The sequence below is a fragment of the Astatotilapia calliptera genome, chromosome 4 (assembly GCF_964374335.1).
Source record: "Astatotilapia calliptera chromosome 4, fAstCal68.1, whole genome shotgun sequence".
Taxonomy (NCBI): domain Eukaryota; kingdom Metazoa; phylum Chordata; class Actinopteri; order Cichliformes; family Cichlidae; genus Astatotilapia; species Astatotilapia calliptera.
Genome location: NC_137425.1, coordinates 4817224 through 4838136, shown reverse-complemented (window position 1 = coordinate 4838136; position 20913 = coordinate 4817224). Strand labels below are relative to the sequence as shown.

General features: G+C 42.0%; 1 protein-coding gene across 3 annotated transcripts in view; it reads left to right on the top strand.

Annotated features, from left to right (window-relative positions):
* Positions 1 to 20913, top strand: part of ppfia3 (PTPRF interacting protein alpha 3) — a 33885-nt gene that overhangs the window by 10013 nt on the left and 2959 nt on the right. For 2 of the 3 annotated variants that reach the window (XM_026164120.2, XM_080300119.1), the window contains exons 5-30: positions 25 to 84; positions 1844 to 1972; positions 2102 to 2194; positions 2661 to 2713; positions 3319 to 3412; positions 3625 to 3759; positions 4567 to 4650; positions 4925 to 5056; positions 6319 to 6381; positions 6469 to 6548; positions 6804 to 6969; positions 7343 to 7533; positions 9480 to 9717; positions 11224 to 11357; positions 11443 to 11597; positions 11755 to 11854; positions 11945 to 12026; positions 12099 to 12299; positions 14176 to 14241; positions 14701 to 14727; positions 14885 to 15060; positions 15362 to 15459; positions 17706 to 17881; positions 19248 to 19316; positions 19429 to 19591; positions 20720 to 20781. In XM_026164120.2, coding sequence (XP_026019905.1) covers positions 25 to 84; positions 1844 to 1972; positions 2102 to 2194; positions 2661 to 2713; positions 3319 to 3412; positions 3625 to 3759; positions 4567 to 4650; positions 4925 to 5056; positions 6319 to 6381; positions 6469 to 6548; positions 6804 to 6969; positions 7343 to 7533; positions 9480 to 9717; positions 11224 to 11357; positions 11443 to 11597; positions 11755 to 11854; positions 11945 to 12026; positions 12099 to 12299; positions 14176 to 14241; positions 14701 to 14727; positions 14885 to 15060; positions 15362 to 15459; positions 17706 to 17881; positions 19248 to 19316; positions 19429 to 19591; positions 20720 to 20772 — 3018 coding nt within the window. In that variant the 3' untranslated portion in view covers positions 20773 to 20781. Of the gene's footprint in view, positions 1 to 24; positions 85 to 1843; positions 1973 to 2101; positions 2195 to 2660; positions 2714 to 3318; positions 3413 to 3624; positions 3760 to 4566; positions 4651 to 4924; positions 5057 to 6318; positions 6382 to 6468; positions 6549 to 6803; positions 6970 to 7342; positions 7534 to 9479; positions 9718 to 11223; positions 11358 to 11442; positions 11598 to 11754; positions 11855 to 11944; positions 12027 to 12098; positions 12300 to 14175; positions 14242 to 14431; positions 14728 to 14884; positions 15061 to 15361; positions 15460 to 17705; positions 17882 to 19247; positions 19317 to 19428; positions 19592 to 20719; positions 20782 to 20913 lie in introns of all 3 variants that reach the window. The other variant, XR_013908461.1, reaches the window with a different exon arrangement.

Sequence of the window (20913 nt, the reverse complement as noted above, 5' to 3'; positions counted from 1 at the left end):
TGATTCTCTTTGCCTTGTTTTTAGGTTCTCTCTTTAAGGGAGCAAATCAAACGACGCCAGCAAGGACTAGACAACGGCAAAGAGGTAATCGAGCGCATTTCATAGGCAATAACTGTACATACAGATCATAAAGCACAGTTAGTTTATTGTAGAGGACAGAAAACAGGTTGGTTTTAGAGTTGTGTTCATACTGACCTGTGATATTGTCACAGCAACACATATATACTCTCTGCATGCAGCAGAGCAAAGCTGAAAAAACATGGCTGACATTACAAACCGCTGTGTTGTTAGCGTATAGAAGGTTTCCCGTGCTGACCATCTGTAGCTAGGCTCATAGACCCGCATTGTGTCTGTTCGCATGGTCTTTGAGTACACAGTGTGAAGGATTATAGGAATGTTAACTAACACAAGAAAGGGAGTGACAGTGGAGTTCACCACAAAGAGAAAGAAGCACAAAAGAGCAGAAACAAAGACAGCTGAGAATTTTCATTGTCTCTAACATTCTGTTCACAGCAACGAGGCTGTTTGACTGTTGTGGCTTCCTTACTTTCTGAGGCGCAGCACAAACACGAGCAGGAGTGGTCTATAGTGTGCACGTGGGTCTGCAAAGCAAAGCTCTGACTTCAACACTTGTAGTTTAATATCAGAGAAACACTCATTGTTATACAAGTAACTTTTTAACATTAACAATAAAGCGTTTAATCATGTTTTGCTATCTTTTGCTATTTTTCCTCAGACTGCATACGTAGATCTTAAAGTGGGGGTACAAGAAATAAAAGCGGCTGCTGTTTAAGGCTGCATAAATCTTTCCTCACTCTGCAGCTGGAGCGTTGATCAGGTGCCACTGATTGCCAGAAGCTGCTGCAGTTATTGCAGTAACTGTATACAGTTTATTCTTAGATCAGTAGAACTGTCATATAGCTTACAGCCATCAGTGTCAGTTTATTCCCGTTAAGCAGCATTTCAGTCATTCTTCAAGGAGGAAGTTATGCACTGGTGGTTAGCACCGATGCCTCAAGGCAAGAAGGTCCTGAGTTTGAATCCCATCCGTCTCTGCATGTCAAATCAGTGAGCTAATTCATTAAATTGATGGTGGCTTGAGATGTTTTTATTAACATGTTATGTTCCTTGGTTACATAGATATCACAATATGATGTGTGTATTGTGTTGAAGTGTACTGATTATCAAATATTGTGAAACGGTCACAATTGGATGAGTTCTCATATAACCCACCCTCTATCTGCAACAGGATTTCTTAATTGCTTAAAAACTGTGCATTTCACAGTGTTAACGAGGAAAACTTACTCAAAATACTAACTGTTGTTTCTTTTTTTATGTACAAAAGCTTAACGAAAGAGAAAAACTGTGTAAAATCCCTGCTCCCACTTTGAAAGATGAACACATTGTAAAACCTGCACATTTACATGCACCTCTCATTCAATAACCAGAGCAGACCGACAATATATATACATTTTTTTAAACATGGGCGATTTAATAGAATTTAAAAAAAATAGAGCATTTCACACATTTTTAAACCACTGTGTCACAAGATAGTCCTCTGAGTGGAAGATTAGGTTTCAGATGTTACAATAATGTTACTTTAACATATAGAAATGAAACATATTGTATTATAATTTTTATCTTACATTTCTGCAGATACAACTTTTTGCTCCACTACAATTAAATGTTGCAGAGTTCAAATTTAAGTTCTTAAATTTTGCTTCCTGGAGCGGAAAAAACACGACAGCAAAATCCCCGGAAAACCCATAAACTCTGGAAGTTTTATTCTTAATAATCATAATTTATCCTTTTTATATTAAATACAGTAAATCTTTTCTTTCAGAGGCTTCCCAACGGACCGTCCTCCATCCTGGACGACGGCGAAATTGACAGGCAGAGAGAGGGCGAGATAGAGAGACAGAGGTCAGAGCTGGGACAACTGAAAGAGCGACTGGCCCTCATGTGCAGACAGGTATTCGGTTCAGGAGTTCCTAAGGTCAAATGCTCTTAGCAAAACAAGCAAAATATCGCAAATCTGCAATGCTAACAGACAGAAAACGATGTGTGCCCGTTTAGCCTTGTATCCTTCATTTCCTGTCAGGTTGGCGAGATCGAGGAGCAGCTGACGTCTGCCAGGAGGGAGCTGGCCCGATCAGAGGAGACCAACCAGAAACTACAGAGGGATCTAAAGGAGGTGTGACACTCCGAGCTATGTTGTTCATACTTTTTTGTTGTGGTTACTATGCTGTTTGTTTACGTGGCTGCAGCAACTGTTGCTGTATGCAAATCACCGTGTAGCCGTGATGTCACTGGTAGAGCATGGATGTGGGCCGGTTAATCAGTCAGTGCGCTGGCAGCTGAGTGAAAGGCGTGTGGAGCGTTTTGGAATTAGAGGTAGTCGAGCGAGTTTAATCAGCAAACTTTTATTTCTTGCCACGGCCTGTATCCTCCCACCCAACCCCCACTCTCATTTCTGTTGGACATAACAGGGTGCTTCTGACATCTGTCAGCGATAACTATCAACCGGTCATTATCATTCCTTAACTAATAGCAGTTCACACTGAGTGAATTATCTTTTTGAGAACGCCTCCTTGTAAATTTACCATTTGCTCTCTTACGCCTTTCTATTTGTTTCTCACAGTGGTTACATATTTTCACAGGCGCTCTGTCAAAGGGAAGACATGGAAGAGAGGATCACCACATTAGAGCGCAGGTTTGTGTTTTCTCTCCACGTCCATCAACACGGAGAAAGTGCAGGATGGAAAGCGCAATGAAGAAAATCTATAAAGACAGAAACAGTAGAATCGAAAAAGAACATTCAGAGCTATTGAATGTGCTAAACTATATTAGGTATAAATGTAGGGATTCATTCATGAATTTAATTATCTGCATATTCATTCCCCCTATTTGTTCCCATTTATTTTTTGTTTTGTTAATTTTTGAATTCATCTATTTGTTTCATAAAATTTCCTTGCATTTTGTCCCTAATTCATCTTTTTCCCATTTAAAATTGGCATTTTTATAAAAATCATGCAAATCTCATATGAAGTATGTCATATAAACTTTCCCTCCCAGAAACAAAATACATGAATAAAAACACAGATGAAATAAATAATTTTATTAATAAAATGAGCTCTATTTTTTTAAGGAATACAGAGCAAATTTAAACATTTAGTCTCATATTTTATAAATGGATTGTGTGCATTTACCCTGGATATTTATTATTTTTGGTAGATTTATTTCTTTATAGTTGACATGAAGATGACCTTTCTTCCAAAATCCCGTCCACTCACGTCTCTGTTGGGGTCTGGTTTGCAGGTACCTGAGTGCCCAGAGGGAGGCGACTTCTCTCCATGACATAAAAGATAAGCTGGAAAATGAGCTGGCCAGCAAGGAGTCACTCCACAGACAGGTTAGGTTAACAGTCCCTTTCATCTCCATGCGTGTTCATGTCTCTGCTGCTGATTGACAGCTTGGCTGTGTTTCGCATTGGCACAGAAAGAGCATCATTAGTGCCTTTTCTACTTCCCCCCCGACGGCTTTAAACATGTCTTTTTGCCCTCGGCAATCTTCTATTGCGGTCCGAGTTCCACCTGCACTCCCTGACATCCCGCTTTCCTGCAGAGTGAAGAGAAGAACCGGCAGCTTCAGGAGCGTCTTGATGATGCCAAACAGAAGCTGCAGCAAACCCTGCAGAGAGCTGAGACGCTGCCTGAGATCGAAGCCCAGCTCGCCCAGAGAGTGGCTGCACTCAACAAGGTGTGTACGTCCTAATCGGCCTCAGTAAACCCTTGTTGGTGTATTTTGGAGTGATCCGACAGGTTTGCCAAAGTCTTGCGAGCCTTTTTATCCCCAATCGTGTTTTTTGTAAACAGCAAAATTTTCTAGAGACAAAATTTAGTACGTGGATGTGTGTGCACAAATTTGGTGCGAGCTGGAATGTGCAGCAATGCAGAGACTCAGTTGCATGCGTGAGTACATGCAGGCAGGTGCAAGCAGGAGCATTTGTAAGTGCATGTTTGTGTGCATTCACGCCCACATAAAGTGTAGGGGGAAAAAAACCACAAGATGTCAAAAGATAGAAGAATAGCAAATATTTTATCAAGCCGTGGCAGCAATACATAATCAGACAAGCTGAGATGAAAGCCCGCTCAGGGCACAGAGTGAGCACAGCTATTACATCCTTGGGTGCTCAGCACGCCAAGGACTGTACACCGCAAAAATTCTTCCTGACTGACTGATTTAATTGCATGCATGTTAACCTCTTGCATTCCCGTAAAAAAATGGTTTCCTCACACCAAAAAATTTGCATAGAAGTCGCTCTGCTCTTATTAGTCAAACCTCTTCAACGACTACTGCTTCTACATGTTCGGGCAGGAAGGCTGGCGTGGAAGGATAAGATTAATGTCCTGTAAGAAACAAGAAAACAAACTTTCCTGTTACACTGTGATCTGTACAGGCATGTAACTAATTGAAGGAATAAGTCAACAAGCTGTTCCTTTTGTGTTAATTTGTATTAGTGTTGCAACATGATTCAGGCTGTAACCTTGCTCTCCAATCGCTCAGGCGGAGGAGCGTCATGGTAACTTTGAGGAGCGACTGCGACAGATGGAGGCGCAACTGGAGGAGAAGAACCAGGAGCTACAGCGAGTGAGTCACGCTTGCTTTTCCATCTTTCTGTTTTCATCCTCCCCCTCTTTTCCTTTTGTCAGGATTTACTCTGCACAAAGGCGCACTAATTTTCAAAACCCTGTATTTGACCGTGCACATTCAGATTGAAGTCGTTGTCTCTCTCTCTCTCTCTCCCTCTGTCAAGCAGATTCCCTGTTATTAACTCTCCTCCCCCCCCCTCCCTTCTCTCAGCCTCTGCACTGATTTTTAAAAATCTTTCCCTCTCGCTCATCTCGCTTACCCTGCCCCTCAGGCGAGGCAGAGGGAGAGGATGAATGACGAACACAACAAGCGCCTCTCTGACACGGTGGACAAGCTGCTGTCCGAGTCCAACGAGAGGCTGCAGCTCCATCTGAAGGAGAGGATGGCTGCCCTGGAAGAAAAGGTGACCACCTCTGACCACAGAAAGAGTTTCCAGCCAAAGATTTTTTAAATCAGAAATGCATTAACTGCAGTAAATATTATCTTAACCCACAAATTAACTCCTGGCCTCGGGTACCTTCACTCAATTCTCTGCCCTCCAGGAAGTGACCAGTTTAAACTTGAGTACATTCCCAAGCCGTGCCTCAAACATCCATTAGCTCTTTTTGTGTCTTACTTTCATTATTCCTGGAACTCATTAATTTATAAATACAGAGATTTACTACATGTAATAGACATAAACATCCAGATTAGAAATGCCTGGTGGTTGATTTTTTTGTTAATCTCTTATCTACAATCTGTGCTTTATTTGCACTATCAGCAAACAAAAAGGTTTCTTTTCTAAATGTAAACTGCTGTGATTTTACAGCAGGTATAAAGTCCTGTTGATGATAAATTCCGGGTGGGATTAGGTTTAAAGGAATGTGCTTAAAAGTGGAGCTTTTCGTTTGCAGGGTAGCACAGTGACTTGGTAAGATGCTTACTGAGCTGTTACTTGTAGCATTGATAGTTTGCTGTAAATGTAGACTTTAAATTATACTCCTGGATTTTGAGATACGTAACATTTATAGGTGACAAATATTACTTTATTGTGAACAGGTAACACGGACAAAGTTAGCCAGTGACACAGTTTAACCGAAAACTGCATGTCTTTTCCCCACATGTGATGCAGGTCATTGAGTTCTTGCTAAAAAAGCAAATCAGTAAAATGTCTGGGGTTCAAATTCGACAGCCAGCTGGAGACTTCTCTCCAAGCACTCTGGCTTCCTCCCACAATTAAAAAAAATGCACATTAGGTTAACTGGTGATTCTAAATCGACTGTAGGTATGAGTGGTCGTTTTTTTCCTTTTTGTTAGCCCTTTAAAATTAGCGGCCTGTCTAGGGTGTACCCCATGCCTCACCTCATAAGTGCTCAGATAGGCTGCAGTGCAGCTGCAGCCCTGAATTGGCTAAGCAGAAGAAACCGAATGGGTAGATGGTTATGAAGAAGTTGCATGCATCTGTGCTTTAATGTATACATTTCTATATATGCACTGCTGTTATTGTAGATGCAATCTGCATATGTAGATCATCTGTAATTCTAATGAAACACTGGCAAGAAATTGAGTCCCTGTAAAAAAAACCACACTGGTGGCAGACAGTAGACTAATTTTCTCAGATAGAACAAATAAGGTTTTCCTGAAATTCCCCTCATACTCTTATTACTTCTTATCATTTTTCTCCAGAATGCACTATCAGAGGAACTGTCCAACATGAAGAAACTCCAGGATGATCTGCTGGCAAACAAGGTGACCATACATCCAGGTTTTATTCTCAGGTTATGCTAGCAGACATGATTTTCCTCTTTTCTCTACCATTTTTTTTTTCATTTGCAGGATCAGCTGATCGCTGAGCTGGAAAGGCTTCAGCTGGAGTTGGATCAGCTGAGAGCGAGGCCTGGGGGCTCTTATTCCAGGTTGGTACCATCATTTGGACAGCTTGTAGCTGTACGTCGACTGGCTACTGTTGGGCTGTATCTTCATTTTCCGTGCTCTTTTGATTTAATCCTCTATTATTAGACAATTTTAATTTTTCACATTGATATGTTCGTTTTGCAGTATCTCAGCTTTGGAGTTGGCACATGTTATGCTTTAGTACCCCACTTTGTTTGCTGTGTGTAGGGTTAATCGTTTCATCTTATCGGGTCTCATTTCTTCTTTTATTTTTCCAGTCGCTCTCTGCCAGGCAGCGCTCTGGAGTTGAGGTATTCCCACGGAGGCGGGTCCCTCCCAACAGGTTCCACCACTCACCTGGATCCCTTCGGTAATGCCTCTGCCGGAGGCGCAGGCAATCGTCACTGGCCCCGCTGGAGCTCTGCTCATGAGGACACTACCAAGGTGAGATATTTTAAAAGGTGCTTCAGAAATCACTCTTCAAATGTTTAAAAGTGAAAGTTGGGATCCTTTTTTTTTTTTTTTTTTTTTTTTACAAAAAAAAGGTGTAGCTCAGTGATACAGTGTAGTAATTTTCAACAGCACTGACTCACTGGAGCTCAAGAAATGAGCTAAATGGGATTTGAGATACACAAAATTAGATGTTCCTAGCATAGACTGTATACAAAAGATGAACCTTTTTTTTGGATGCTGCACTCTGCACATGGGTTATTTCATATACCTACAAACTCAATTTGATGTTGAATGATTGGTATTTGCAAATGGGATCAGATGTCCGTTGTGTAGTGAATCATCCTGTCTTGCTTTGTGTGTGCAGTACTCAGATTGGGATCACACTCTGATTGGGACTGGGTTCCAGCCAGGCATGGATGTGGGATGCTCAGACGATGAGGACGACGGGGAGGCTCGGTTTGGCTCCGAGCTTCTGTCACCCAGCGGACAGACGGATGTGCAGACCCTGGCCATCATGCTGCAGGAACAGCTGGAGGCCATCAATAAGGAGATCAAGTAAGGAACGCCAAGAGCGCTTAGAGATTCAGAGAAGTAAGAATGTGAGAAACACCTCCCTACATGCTGCAGACTGACTCACACCAACACCTGCTACAACCTCAAAAATAAACATAACAGCACCTCTCAGACATGTCCTGAAGAGAAAATGCAGTTGTGGAAGAATTAATCAGATCCTGCTAGTGATGAATTAATACATTATTAGATTGTTTATGGATGCACTGACGCATAAGCAGCAGTTGCTGCTATACTCAAGGTGGAACTAGTCTTAACAACTGTGGACCCCCTTTTTCATTCAGAACTGCTTGAATTCTTCATGGCCAGTGTTGGTCAAGTTACTTGAAAAAAGTAATCAGTAACTAATTACTGATTATTCCCCAAAAAAGTAATCCTGTTACTTTACTGATTATTTATTTCAAAAGTAATTAATTACTTAGTTACTTAGTTACTTTTTAAAAACACGATTTACAACCTGAATAGGTGATAAAGCGATAGATCTTTCAGCCCAATTCTACTTTTTCTGCATAATCATCATACAAAATGTAATCAAATGGAAAAGTCTCTTTTTAAAACTTGTTTTATCAGTTTTAATCTTTTAACTTTATGCATCAAGCAAAAATTAAATTATATGCAACATTCACTGACTGGAAGAAATTTGTTTAACATTTAAACCTATTTTCTGCACATTCCAGCACATAAAATAAAATATTTTTGTGTGTTTACACTCAGTCTTTCAAATAAATGCAAGTGAAACACAGCAGAAAATAAATAAAATTAAAGACTAGCGGTCCTGTTGCTCTATTTTCACCTGTAAAGCAGGAGTGGGTTAGGCGGAGGTTTGCCCTGGTGCAGGTGTGCCGCAGCGGCCAGTTGAAGAATCCGCGAGTTTCTCTGTGAATTTCACATTACCTGGTAGCGCACTCGGTGCTTGCTCGGAAGTTAAGGGGTTTTCTTCCCACGCAGTGAACAGCGGACGCTAATGTTTTTGTCACTTTTTATGGAATCAAACTCAAAGTAAGGTCAGTACTTCCACGCTTTAAACGCTGCACGCTCATACTCTCTCCCGCACTCAATATATTATCCATTGTTGATCTGCACACAGCTGTTGCCACAAACGTCGCACTTGCTTACGTCATTGTCATGAGACACTCTCGCAAGAAAATCACGGTTTTAGTAACGCAGTAACGCAGAGTGCTTACGGGAAAGTAACAGTAATCTAATTACCGTTTTAGCAATAGTAATCTCTTACTTTACTCGTTACTCGAAAAAGGTAATCGGATTACAGTAACGCTTTATTGCCCATCTCTGTTCATGGCACAGATTCAACAAGGCGCTGGAAACATTCATCAGAGATTCTGGTCCAATTGACACGATAGCATCACACAGTCGCTTGTCGGTTGCACATCCATGATGCAAATCTCCAGTTTCACCACATCCCAAAGGTGTTCTGTTTGGTTCACAGCTGAATTTGACTTATCAGCAATTAACATTTTGGGAAAACGCACTGATTAGCTTTCCTGTAGAGGTCTGAGTGAGGAGAATTTGCCTATTTGTCTAGATTAAATAATTAGCTAGAGCCATCAACTGCTAAGCTAGCATGGCGAATACTAGACAAAGCCATTTTTTACACACACACAAACACACAAAGTAGAAAAGTAAATTTGCCAACTTAAGTGACGCAGCTTATATGTGCAGTAGATATATTATTAGATAGAGCCAGGAGAGTTGATTCTTCTTGTCTCCAGTAATTCTGCTCTGCTGGCTGTAGCTACATTCATGACTATGGTATCAATTTTCACAGCAAGAACGCTACCAAGCTTTTTTTTCTCCAAACCGTCAAACTACTTCTTTAAGACTGTCCTGATTTGTTTAGAGCTCCAGGACACTTCTGGAGCCCTTTTCTGAGTTCTAATATTATCCACATGTTTGTTGCCCTGAAAACCCAGATTGATCCAGGAGGAGAAGGAGAACACAGAGCTGCGTGCCGAGGAGATTGAGAGCCGGGTCAGCGTGGCTTTGGACAGTCCGCCCATCCCTCCCTCTTCCCTGGGGAGAGACAGCACAGGACGGGGCTTCATCCCCACTTCCATCACATCCTCCACCCTGGCCTCCCCCTCTCCCCCCAGCTCCGGGCACTCCACCCCTCGTCTGCCTCACTCCCCTGCCCGTGAGACCGATAGACAGGTACGACTGGAATGTAGAGAAGAACTCCTATTTCAGTTCGTGTTAACCTTTTTACCTCACCTTGGTGTCAGCCTCCCTGTTTATGCAGACAGCTCCTCCAGACAGTGAGTCATTTAAATAAAGCATAAGTAATCACGCAGATGGGGTCAAGAAGTTTAGTTATTCTTCAGCGGCAACAATGTCAGATTGGGAAAGTTTGATTTAAGTGACTCGTGGTGCGGTATGAAGGTTCCAGCAACGGGCAGATAGATTACAAGTAATGGTGCAATAAACAAAAAGCAAGCTGTCAGTGGTGATTTTGAAAATTGATCATGTTTATGTAGGCGTTCAGTGAGAATGGCAAGATTGGTTACAGTTAGGAAGCTGGATGTAAGCCAAGGAAAATAACTCTTTTAAGGCTGTAGCAGGAAACCTAGTCGGCTCCGGCTCCTCTTCACGTCAAAAAGGTGAGCTGTGCAACTAAACTTGTAAAATCAAAGAACTCCTCTTGCATTAATCTCAATTTTTAACTATTTGGTAAAAAAAAAAAAAACAGGAAAAGGATTACATTTCTAAACAAATAGGATATATTAATATAACAGTTGTTGATTAGTAGATTTTGCTCATGTTTTTCAAAGCAGGGCTTGCTGTTGTCCCCTTTTTCCATTTTTTAGTTGTTTACATGCATCATTGTTGGACAGAGTTGAGAGAATCAGGTCTGGACAGCGTCTGAAGTTGACTTTCTCGAGTATAACGCACAGAAAGACACTGACAGCTTCAGACAAGTTGTTAGAAATGGATATATTTTGTGCCGTTACGTTGCAGTCAGAAATCATTCGAAGGCAAAACTTCAAACGTTTTATTCAGTCTAAATCGAGCAATTTGTGGCTAAGATGAATCTTATTGTTGGGACCTACAGTCACGTAAATAACAAGGTTTTCACAGTGCTGCGTGCAGTCCTGTGAAAAAATACATTCCATGATTCAGCAGCTTGTAGAACCACTTCTAGCAGAAGTATTCATGAAGTGATCAGTTTCTGTGTGCCTTTATTAGTCTCTCACATTGTTGTGCATTAATGTTGCTTATTCTCAATATTGGTTTGCATTCATTTAAGCACAGCGCTCTTAGGATACCACCACAGCATTTCATTCTGAGCTCCGGCTCGGTCTTTTCTGTTTTGGTGTAGATTATTTTTGTGGATTTGCTGCTGTGCTTGGTGTCGTTGTTCTGTCGTGTGACTTAATTTGGGCCAAGCTTTAGCTGTCAAACAAATGGAGTCACATTTGACTTTAGAATCCAGCAAAAATGTAAGAAATCTGTTTCGGCCAGTCTCAGTCACAGTTGTGGCTTGGCAATATTAATAATGATGCTACAACAGGTAAAAAACATACTTAGAATATAGTAGCTAATATTTTTTTAATTTACAGACAAAACATTTAAGCAGAGCAGAGCTCACAACATCCATAAAATTATAATTTTTGTGTTTGCATCTACTGCAAATTATACAGTTTACATTTTATATTCCAGAACAGCAAAGATGATGACCGATCCCTCGCTCTTCTTGACTCTACACCTCCTCCCACTCCTCGTGCGCTGCGATTGGACAGGATGGCCCTCACCCATCCGGGAGCGATGCTCGATGACCCCAGAGAGTTTCGCAGGTAAGACGGCTGCGCATTCAAGCGTGATGCTTTCAATGTGTATTTGTTTTTCCAACTTTAGTTACTTTCTTTGTCTCTCCTTCAGTCTCTCGGCAGATGGCAGCAGCACCAACAGCAGCCAAGATTCACTCCACAAGGCCAGCAAGAAGAAAAGCATCAAGTCTTCCATCGGCCGGCTTTTTGGGAAGAAGGAAAAAGGAAGGATGGGCCAACCTGGACGGGATGGATCTGTTTCTCTTGGTAAACTGATAAAAGATAAGGGAGGGACTGACTGAGCATGAGTAATCCATGCTGTCAGCATTTACATCTAAACACTTTATTGGCTCGGTGAATTCGGAGCCAGAAAAGTGTTCTTATCTAGTTCTTGCAATCTTTGACATCACTGTATGTTTCCCAGCATCTACACCCTCTGAAGACCTGGCATCTGGAGACCCAATGGGAATGAATAAGACGGGAACTCTTGGTCCAGCAGATAAAGACCGCCGCAGCAAGAAGAAGTCAGTGAATTATATGCTGTGCGTTTCATATTTTGATCTTTTAATCGGACAGCACCAAATAAGAAATCTCTCTGTTAAATCTCTTATCAGGCATGAGCTGCTGGAAGAAGCATGTCGCCAAGGACTTCCTTTTGCATCTTGGGATGGACCTACTGTTGTGTCGTGGTTAGAGGTAGGTGATCATAGAACTGAGATCTAAATGAAACTTTCATCTTGATTTAATCCACTCCTTGCCTCCTTCTAGCTGTGGGTGGGAATGCCAGCTTGGTACGTCGCCGCATGCCGTGCCAACGTGAAGAGCGGCGCGATCATGGCCAACCTGTCCGACACGGAGATCCAGAGGGAGATCGGCATCAGCAACCCGCTGCACCGCCTCAAACTGCGGCTGGCCATCCAGGAGATGGTGTCCCTCACCAGCCCGTCTGCCCCAGCCAGCACTCGCTCTGTGAGACTCTGAAACTGCACATACATTTAACAAGTCCATAGCCAAGGGGAGCACAAAATTATTAGCCATAAATTATAAAATGCTCTGGTACATAAAAAATGCATATCTACCTCATGGCATTATATGAAATAGTCACAAAAACCCAAGCCCTTTTTTCCATGCCGTCAGCACAGCTTTGAAACGGACGTATTTCATTTCAAAATATGTTTCATGTCTGCACCACATATGTTTACAGAGTAAGTACATCACCATGGTAACCAAGAAAACAGAGCTTCACGAAGCCGCAACTTTGCGCTTTAACCCAAACGGTGATCAAACATATTCGAGTGATGTTGGTCACCTAAATGTAACCAAACAATGAATGAACGTGTAAATGAAAAGCAAAAGAAATATACAGCAGGAACATGAACGGTAGTGTGAGAGGTGAAATTACTTATGCCTCCTGCTTCTCCCGAGAATTAGACTTTTTCGCCCAGCATGACGGATAAATAGATTGGATTTTGTTCATTTTTGCAGAACTTCCATAAAACTTGGTAATATCTACAGATGGGAGTCGTTTAGGCTGTGGGTTTTCGAATCCAGTTAGGTCCAATGGCTTATGAAACTGCAGATGTATGTGCCTAATATCTAGGATTATGAGTGGGTCATTGGAAAATGTTCGATCTTGTAGGGGGTCCCTGCTCCTAGAGGCTAAAGGGGGGGACCTCCAAAATTATAAGCCCTATTTTAAAACTCTCATTTACCTTAAAGAATGAATATTTTCTCATGATAAAAAGATCCCAGTCTAGACAGCTTCCCCCTAGAATTAAAGGTAAAGAAGCCTTTAATCGGAGCACACTAAGACCTTAAACGCCTTCATATGTCGATTTATGTATTCATTTGGGACGGATATCTATCTTTCTGCTGAGTATAGACTTTTTGCTCAGAGTAGCGCCTTGCCGCATCCATATTTAAAGTCTGAGGTAAATGTTGAGCCAGATGTTTGTTGTTTAGAGACTGGCACAAATTATCAGATTATAGTCTCTGTGAAGGCCACATAATTAGCGCCAAATGTCACAGTTGCTAGTCATAAAATTAAAATGTGACCTGGAATATATGATATTAATAAGGAATGATGTAATAGAAATAGCCTGTTGGGGCACATGACATGTAGGATGTAGGATTAGAAAGAGAAAGAAAGAAAACAGATGCAGATAAAAATGAATGCTAACAAACATGAAGCCTATTCTACACGTGATAAATGTCCAAAATGATAAAGATATGAATGGAAATAGGCTCTGCTGGGAGTGACGGGGTTCACCTTTGTCATCTGGAAAACATTGGCAACAAAAACTTTGCCCTCTCCCTCGGCAACAAAGACAAACCAGATGTTGAAAAATGTAGTAAAAGTGCTGCACGCACATGCATTTGTGGCACTGTTTTTTCCTCCGCTTCCTCAAGCAAGATAAAGTGAAAAATAGCTGAAAGCCATCTTCTTTAAGGCGTCTGCTTTGGAGCTTTTAACAAATGGCAGATTTTGGTTTTTCTTGGCTTTCCCTTTTCTGCATTTGGCTTCCTCTCTATTTACAGTAGAAATCATATTAATGATACGGTGAAATGCGGAAGATGATCAATCGTGCAATTTTGCCCAACAGGCTGAGCAGATTCATTAGTTATCGGTTCACATAAGCCCATCGAACCTCTTGTTCGTGGAAATCACCATGGCAATGAGTCTTCTGTTGTGGTTGGCTGACATCTTTTGATGTGGCTGTTTTGGCATCGCGAAAATGTTCGAGTGTTGACTCATTGCTGTAGACAGGCAGTGAAGTGTGGTGTGTGTGCATTTTTTGTAATCTTTTATCTCACTGCTTCGCTTCTTTTGTTCACATAACTGCAGTCTACCAGTAACGTGTGGATGACCCACGCAGAGATGGAGTCTCTGAACGCCGCCACCAAGCCCCCGGTTAGTGCCCCAGCCGTCCTGTCTCTGTCTGACAAACTGCCCTTTTATGGTCATGGTTATTTTATTTTATTTATTTTGAATAATGTTGAGCGTCTCGTCCGGTCTGAATCACGTTGATGAGTCTCTCCCCTCCCTTCTCCTCTCTCTCCTTGTACTTCTTTTTTGTACTTCTGTCTCTCTGTGGGCCCAGGCCATAGTGTTGAGCATCTTCTTCTCTCCCTGTTGTTGCCGTTTCAGTGTGAACTGCTTCCAACTAATTACCCGTTCACTAACACACTGTTCCTCCCTTTTGTCCTCTTTTCCCGCTGCTGCTGTTGCTGCTTCCTCCTCTGCTGCTCCTTCACTATCTATCCATTCGTCCACCTTGCTCTTCACCTCCGCACCCCTCTCCCTCACCACCTCCATATCACTCTCTCTGGCTCTGTCTCTCTTCGTCTTCCTCTTCTCTTCTCTCTGCAGGAGCTGAAAGAGTTCAGCTGGGATCAGGTAAGGGATCAGCTGCGCCTTTTTGAAAAAAAGTTCGCGCAACATGCTGCGTATTTGTCACTCATTTCATCTCTAACAGCAGTGAGTCATTTGCAGCGCCATCAGATACGAGGCCGAGCGTGAATCAGTGTTGCTCATCTGTGGTTGTCCCCTCCAGATACTGGCCTATGGCGATATGAATCATGAGTGGGTGGGCAACGAGTGGCTGCCCAGCCTGGGCTTGCCGCAGTATCGGAGCTATTTCATGGAGTCCCTGGTGGATGCTCGCATGCTGGACCACCTGACCAAGAAAGAGCTGCGAGGACAGCTCAAGATGGTGGACAGCTTCCACAGGTAGAGCTCGGCTTCATAACTCATGCTCTTTTGTCACGTCTCGTGTTTACAAAACTCTTACTCTCCTACCTTTGTGTGCATGTGACAAGGGAATTTTGAAGGTGTTAAAAGACAATGGTTATGGCACTCTGACAGCTCAGTTGTGTGTCTCCAGGCCTTCTCTGAGTTCTCTTTTGAAGGAGTGAAAGGGTCAGAGGTGCTGGGTTGTTAATGCTTTCTGAGCACATGTGAGAGTGGAAACACGCCCTCCTCGGTTAACCTGCTTGAACCCCTGACCCTCTGGCTCTTTGCCCTCTCCCAGGGTCAGCTTGCATTACGGCATCATGTGCCTGAAGCGTCTAAATTACGATCGCAAGGAGCTGGAGAGGAGGAGAGAGGAGAGCGCCCACCATAACAAAGGTGACCCCTTGTTTCTCTGCCATTATCTCACCTTTCACGCCCCAGTGGAGGGATGGTATTGTACAGTTCTCCGAGCCAGTAGAAGCAGCTAATTCGTTTATTCATGTGGTGCTTTTGTGCTGTGTAAAGCATACCTTAGTGACTACTAACTGCAGGTTATTTGTTTTATTTGACTATTAATTTTATTGCATTTTTACCATCACCTTGTTGATCTGTTAGACCGCGGTTTTTATTGCCTGTGCTATTTCATGTGCCGTGCACAGCTCAAGTTTAAGAAGCAAAGCATTTTTTCTTGTGGAAAGGCAGAAATCCTGTGTGTTTCTGGAGCTCATCGTAACCAAACTGGACCAAGCACAAACTAATAGCTAGCAGTCTTGGTTAAATACAGCTTCGAATAGAAACTCGCACTAATCTGGTGGTGTCGTAAACATTTAAACTTCTACCAAACATCAATAGAACATCAATCTTATCACAGCCGTAACAAGCTGATGTGAATACCATGAATACATCTTTTCACAGCCTCCTACATGCTGTCCCTGAGCAGAGAACAAGTCTGACTGGTACCATCTCCTGTTTGGCTTACGTGTCAGAAAAGGCCGCTTCCCACCTGGATTATCAAAGTGTAATTCGGAGTTTATGTGTGAACTTGAATCTTAGCTCCTTATACAGTTTTAAATAAACACGAGCCGCATGGCTCTACAAAGGCTGAAAATCACCTGCATCCGCTAATCGAATCTCTGGATTCAGATAAGTTTGTGATATTTTATTGAGACTAACGAGACCATACATGAAGCTCAATTTGATGTATTTGTAAAGTTATGATGCAAAATGCAATTGTGCCATGTCTTGCATGGGTAAAGAAGCTTTTCAAGCATTCTTTGGTTCCCATCTTGATAACTTCGAAGCAGGGTCAAACCACACCTCTGCTAAAAACTGTTATGCATATCTGTGCAAAATCTTTTGAGTTGTTCTGATAAAGAACAAACCAACAACATAAAATGCAGTGGCAGAGGTAAAGATTCATACCTTATATTTATATTGATACTGATCAGTATATATTTTTAATTGTTGTTGTTTTTTAATTCTAGTATTTGTTAACCCAGCAAAGAGCAAAACCCCACACAATTTACTGTCTGAAACAGAGAAATAGCAACAAGCACTGGTACCCTGGATATTTTATCTGTTTTAAATGTCATATCACCATGTTGTATAGGTGGCTGATCAGTTCAAGTTATAGCTTTCTTCTGTCTGAATTATTTTCTCAGATTTGGCTGCTTCACCCTGTTTCAGTGTGACATTATGTTTGTTTCTGACCTGCCATCAGTCTACACTGCCAGCACCCTTTTACCAAACTGCCTAACATCTCTGCGGACGGTTTCCAGACTAATAAGAATTTATCATCTGCATAAAGGAGTAATAAGATTATGTAATCTCCGTAAAATGATGCACTATTTGAGAAGCTAAAACATTTAGAAAACAGTTTTTAATGACTAAACCTTTCCATTCTTCACAAGTTTGGGGGTTTTAGAATTTTAGCAGGGAAAGCTGCTGTACTGCTTTTAACTTTTGTCAAATCTCTTTAAAGTAAGCAGATGTAAAAAAGGAAAGTCTTTACAAGTAAACTATAAAAATACTTTCTTGCATCAGCGCTGGCATGTAAAAAAAAAAAGTGAAACAAAAAAACCCTTAATAATGGTTATTTTCTTTGATTTCTCACGTTCCTGGGAATTCCTGTGTTTAGACCACCCATTGTTTTTCCCCCCTCCTCGTCATACCTAGAAGAGATTATAAGCCACAACCTTCTAGCTTGGCTGGATAATGATTACATAAATGTCAACACGTTCGGTCATTAAACAAACCCAAATCTCTCGCACTCCCACTGCTGCGCCTTGAAAAACACATGTTGTGCATTTACAGTCAGTTCATCTTGGCTTCTCCCCAGAGGAATCATGCAGATGAGGAAATTAGCGAATCTGGGTTTGTCTGATGATAGGCCTGACCTGTGTTGTCCATGTGCAGAAAATAAATCAGTTAGTCAAATGTTTCATTATTTCCTCTGATCGCTGACCCTTACAGAAGACGGTTAATAAATCTGAGCAGCCCTGCATGTGTTTATGTATCCAAATTAAACTAAAGGAGGTGACTTCAGTTTTAATAAAGATTTAAAAATAGTGTGCAGACAGCTTTCTGTTTGCAGATGAATGCCTCTCCTCCCTTCCTTTCACCTCCTCCCTTTCTCTTCCTAGATGTGATGGTATGGTCCAATGAGCGTGTGATGTGCTGGGTGCAGAGCATCGGTCTGAAGGAGTACGCCGACAACCTCCGGGAGAGCGGCGTCCACGGGGCTCTGCTGGCTTTAGACGACACATTTGACTACACTGACCTGGCCCTGCTGCTGCAGATCCCCAATCAGAACACACAGGTAGTGAATTCATTGTCGATGCACATCAAGAGAAATGTCTTTGCATCAAAGTCTGTTCCTACGTCCAAGACAATTTATCAGATATTTTGCACTTTAAGATCCCTATAAACTTTTTTAGATTTTGATAATTTGCCATTTTTAGACAGAACAAGTTTAGCCAGTTCTGTGGTATTTACCCTAACCCTAATCTGAGTTATACAACAGGCAGCACAGTGGCAGAATTGTTAACACTGTTGCATCACAGAAGGAAGATTCTGGGTCCAGCTGGGACTGTGTGGAATTTGTATATTCGCTCTGTGCCTGTGTGCTTTCCTTTCAGGTGTTTCAGGCTCTTCCTCCAGTCTAAAGGCATGTAATTTAGGCTAATTAGCCAAAAAGTTGGCCACTGTTAGAAATGGTTCACCGTATCTCTATGATGGGCAGGCGACCTGTCCAGTGCGTACCCCACCTCTCACCCTATGACACCCAGTGTAGGCTCCAGGCCTGCTGTGACCCTGAAGTGTTTGTGATAATGGATGAATTTCTATTTATATGGCAACAAATTCCTAAAAACCAAGCAAAAATGCCTTTCCCCAGCTGTAATAGTGGGAACTACTGCAAAGGCAGTTTTGAGTACTTTGACTGGTGTTTATCTTTCTATCTGGAAGTCAGTGGACAGACGTAGTCAACACAATGATGTCACACATCTCCAAGATACAGTCCCAAAACATTTACAAGTTTGGAGTTGAGATCAAAATGAAAAAAAAGCTCAAGGTTGGGTGTGGTACGACCCATGTGGACCGAGTGTTCATTGAAAAAGTAGTGTTGACTGCTGAAGATGAGCCTGAATGCCAGCATGTTTATATATGTGTGTGAGTTGTGTCATCGCAAAACACAAGCCAAAGTACTCTAAACTGCGATTGTACGAGTCTGTAGGGCCACATTTTGCCATGATGACACACATTCAAAGCAATCCCAGTTATGCTATCGTACCTGTAGCAAAGGTTTTGGGTGTAGCTGTATCCAAAATTCCTCTTGCTATTGCAGAAATGTATGCAAAAAGGGCGTATGTAATTAGGTGCACCATTGCACACTTAGTTAAACATATATAAGAAAATTAGTAATATAATAACTGTCTTTAAAAAGATCTTCTCAGCCTCTCCGTCTCAAATAGAATTACGTCTGTTATGTCTAAAAATGTCTAAAATGACACGTCAGGAGTTAAGTGCAGAGGTTGTTCCTGTTGCACTGAAAATCGAATGAGAATCCACAGTATTGTTATAAAATAGGTATCATGTTCAAAGAATTAATGTATGCCAGCATAGCAGAGCAGCCCTGATCTGAAAATGCATCAATCTCCAAGCTCTCCATCACCTCTATCCTGCAGGCCAGACAGCTCCTGGAGCAAGAGTACAACTCCCTCATCTCCATGGGAACTGAGAGACGGCCCGATGAGGTGAGCATGCTAATATGTCTTTAAAAAAAGAAAACAAAATACCCATGAAGAATACAAAGGTTGTTTGCATGAGGATCCATCTTAAGGCTCACGACATGTGTCTCGCTGACAGGATGGGACTAAGACATTCACCCGCTCTCCCTCCTGGAGGAAGATGTTTAGGGAGAAAGACCTGCGGGGCGTGACCTCTGACTCTGCCGAGACCCTGCCTGCTAACTTCCGTGCCTCAGCCATCTCTACACCCTCCGTTACCCTGAGGAAGGTTCAGAGTGAAGGTGAGTATGACCCCGTGACCTCTGAAACATTTGCTCTCACCTCCGGATTCGTTCAGCTCTTTTCAGCCCTCGAGTCGCGTCACCATTTAGAGGACGAAACACTTAATGTTCTCATTTCCTGGCAGCCAATTACTGCAGTTTAGTCAAAGCTCCTGGAATCTCAGCGATTCACACAAGGTGATTTCTATTTGGAGGTTTATAGGAAGACGACAGGGAGACCAATCTCACTCCAGACTCAAATGTTTTACTCAAAATGCAATTTTCTTTTCAAAAACCTCACCAAACAGCTGGTAAATATGAAGATAAAAGTCAAAACAAAGCAGTGAGTGAAACAAACCACAGTTTAAAATAAGTATTATAAACATCAGTTAAAGGTTTACCGTAACCACTTCCAGGCAGTTGTTTACAAACCCAATTAGTAAGCATTATTAATTATCCATCATTGTTAACGATGTTAAACCAAAGCTCAATTTACTTTTATTAATGATGGTTATTATAAAGCACCAGATTCTTGCATTTGTAATCTCAGGGAACCACACATAGCAAGGTCATATCCTTACATTTAAACCTAATAAGTCCTCCTTGAGGTCTGGAGACCCTTCTTAAAACTTCCTTTTAACAGGAAGAAACATGAAGGGAGGGTGTCTGCCTTAAAAGGTCAGTGTGAGGGAAGAGCAGAGTGAGGACCTTATGAAGAGCATTTGAAAAACTGGGGCAAAACTTTGGTTGTAGTGGGGTAACAGTGCAAGGTCGGCCCAGGTGAAACGGTACCGTAGACCTCTTAATAAATGAGCCGTGTGTTTACATTTGTAATTCTTGGAAATGAGCCTTGAGCTGAAAGATTTTTCTGCAGCCAGAATACACCGGATGTTATATAAGATGCTGCTAATGCACAGGCGGCAGTTGGTTGTTTTCATGCTACTCTGCTATTAATTTGCCAGTGGAATTTTGTGTTGCCTTCAGTGGAGGAACTGGCAATAACAAGGAGCAGACGCTTCAAAGTACAGAGGAAGACTATTTTGCCTCATTCCTCCTCTTAATAGGAATGCCTCTGGAAGGTCAGTGCTGTTTAAAAGACTTTGCAGTTATAATAATAACCCCCCCTCTGTGTCTCGGTTTCCAACACAGCCAGCTCTGGTGCCCGGGGTGAATCTGCCTCAGTGAGGACGTACTCCTGTTGAGTGGCTGAGGTGAGAACCCTCCGACTTATTAATTAAACAGTCTGGTTTCATTCGTTTCATGACACAAACATTTCCTCTAAGCTTCAGAGATAGCTTGCACATGTGTCCAAACTCTCCCTTTTTTTTGAAGTCTTTGTTTTA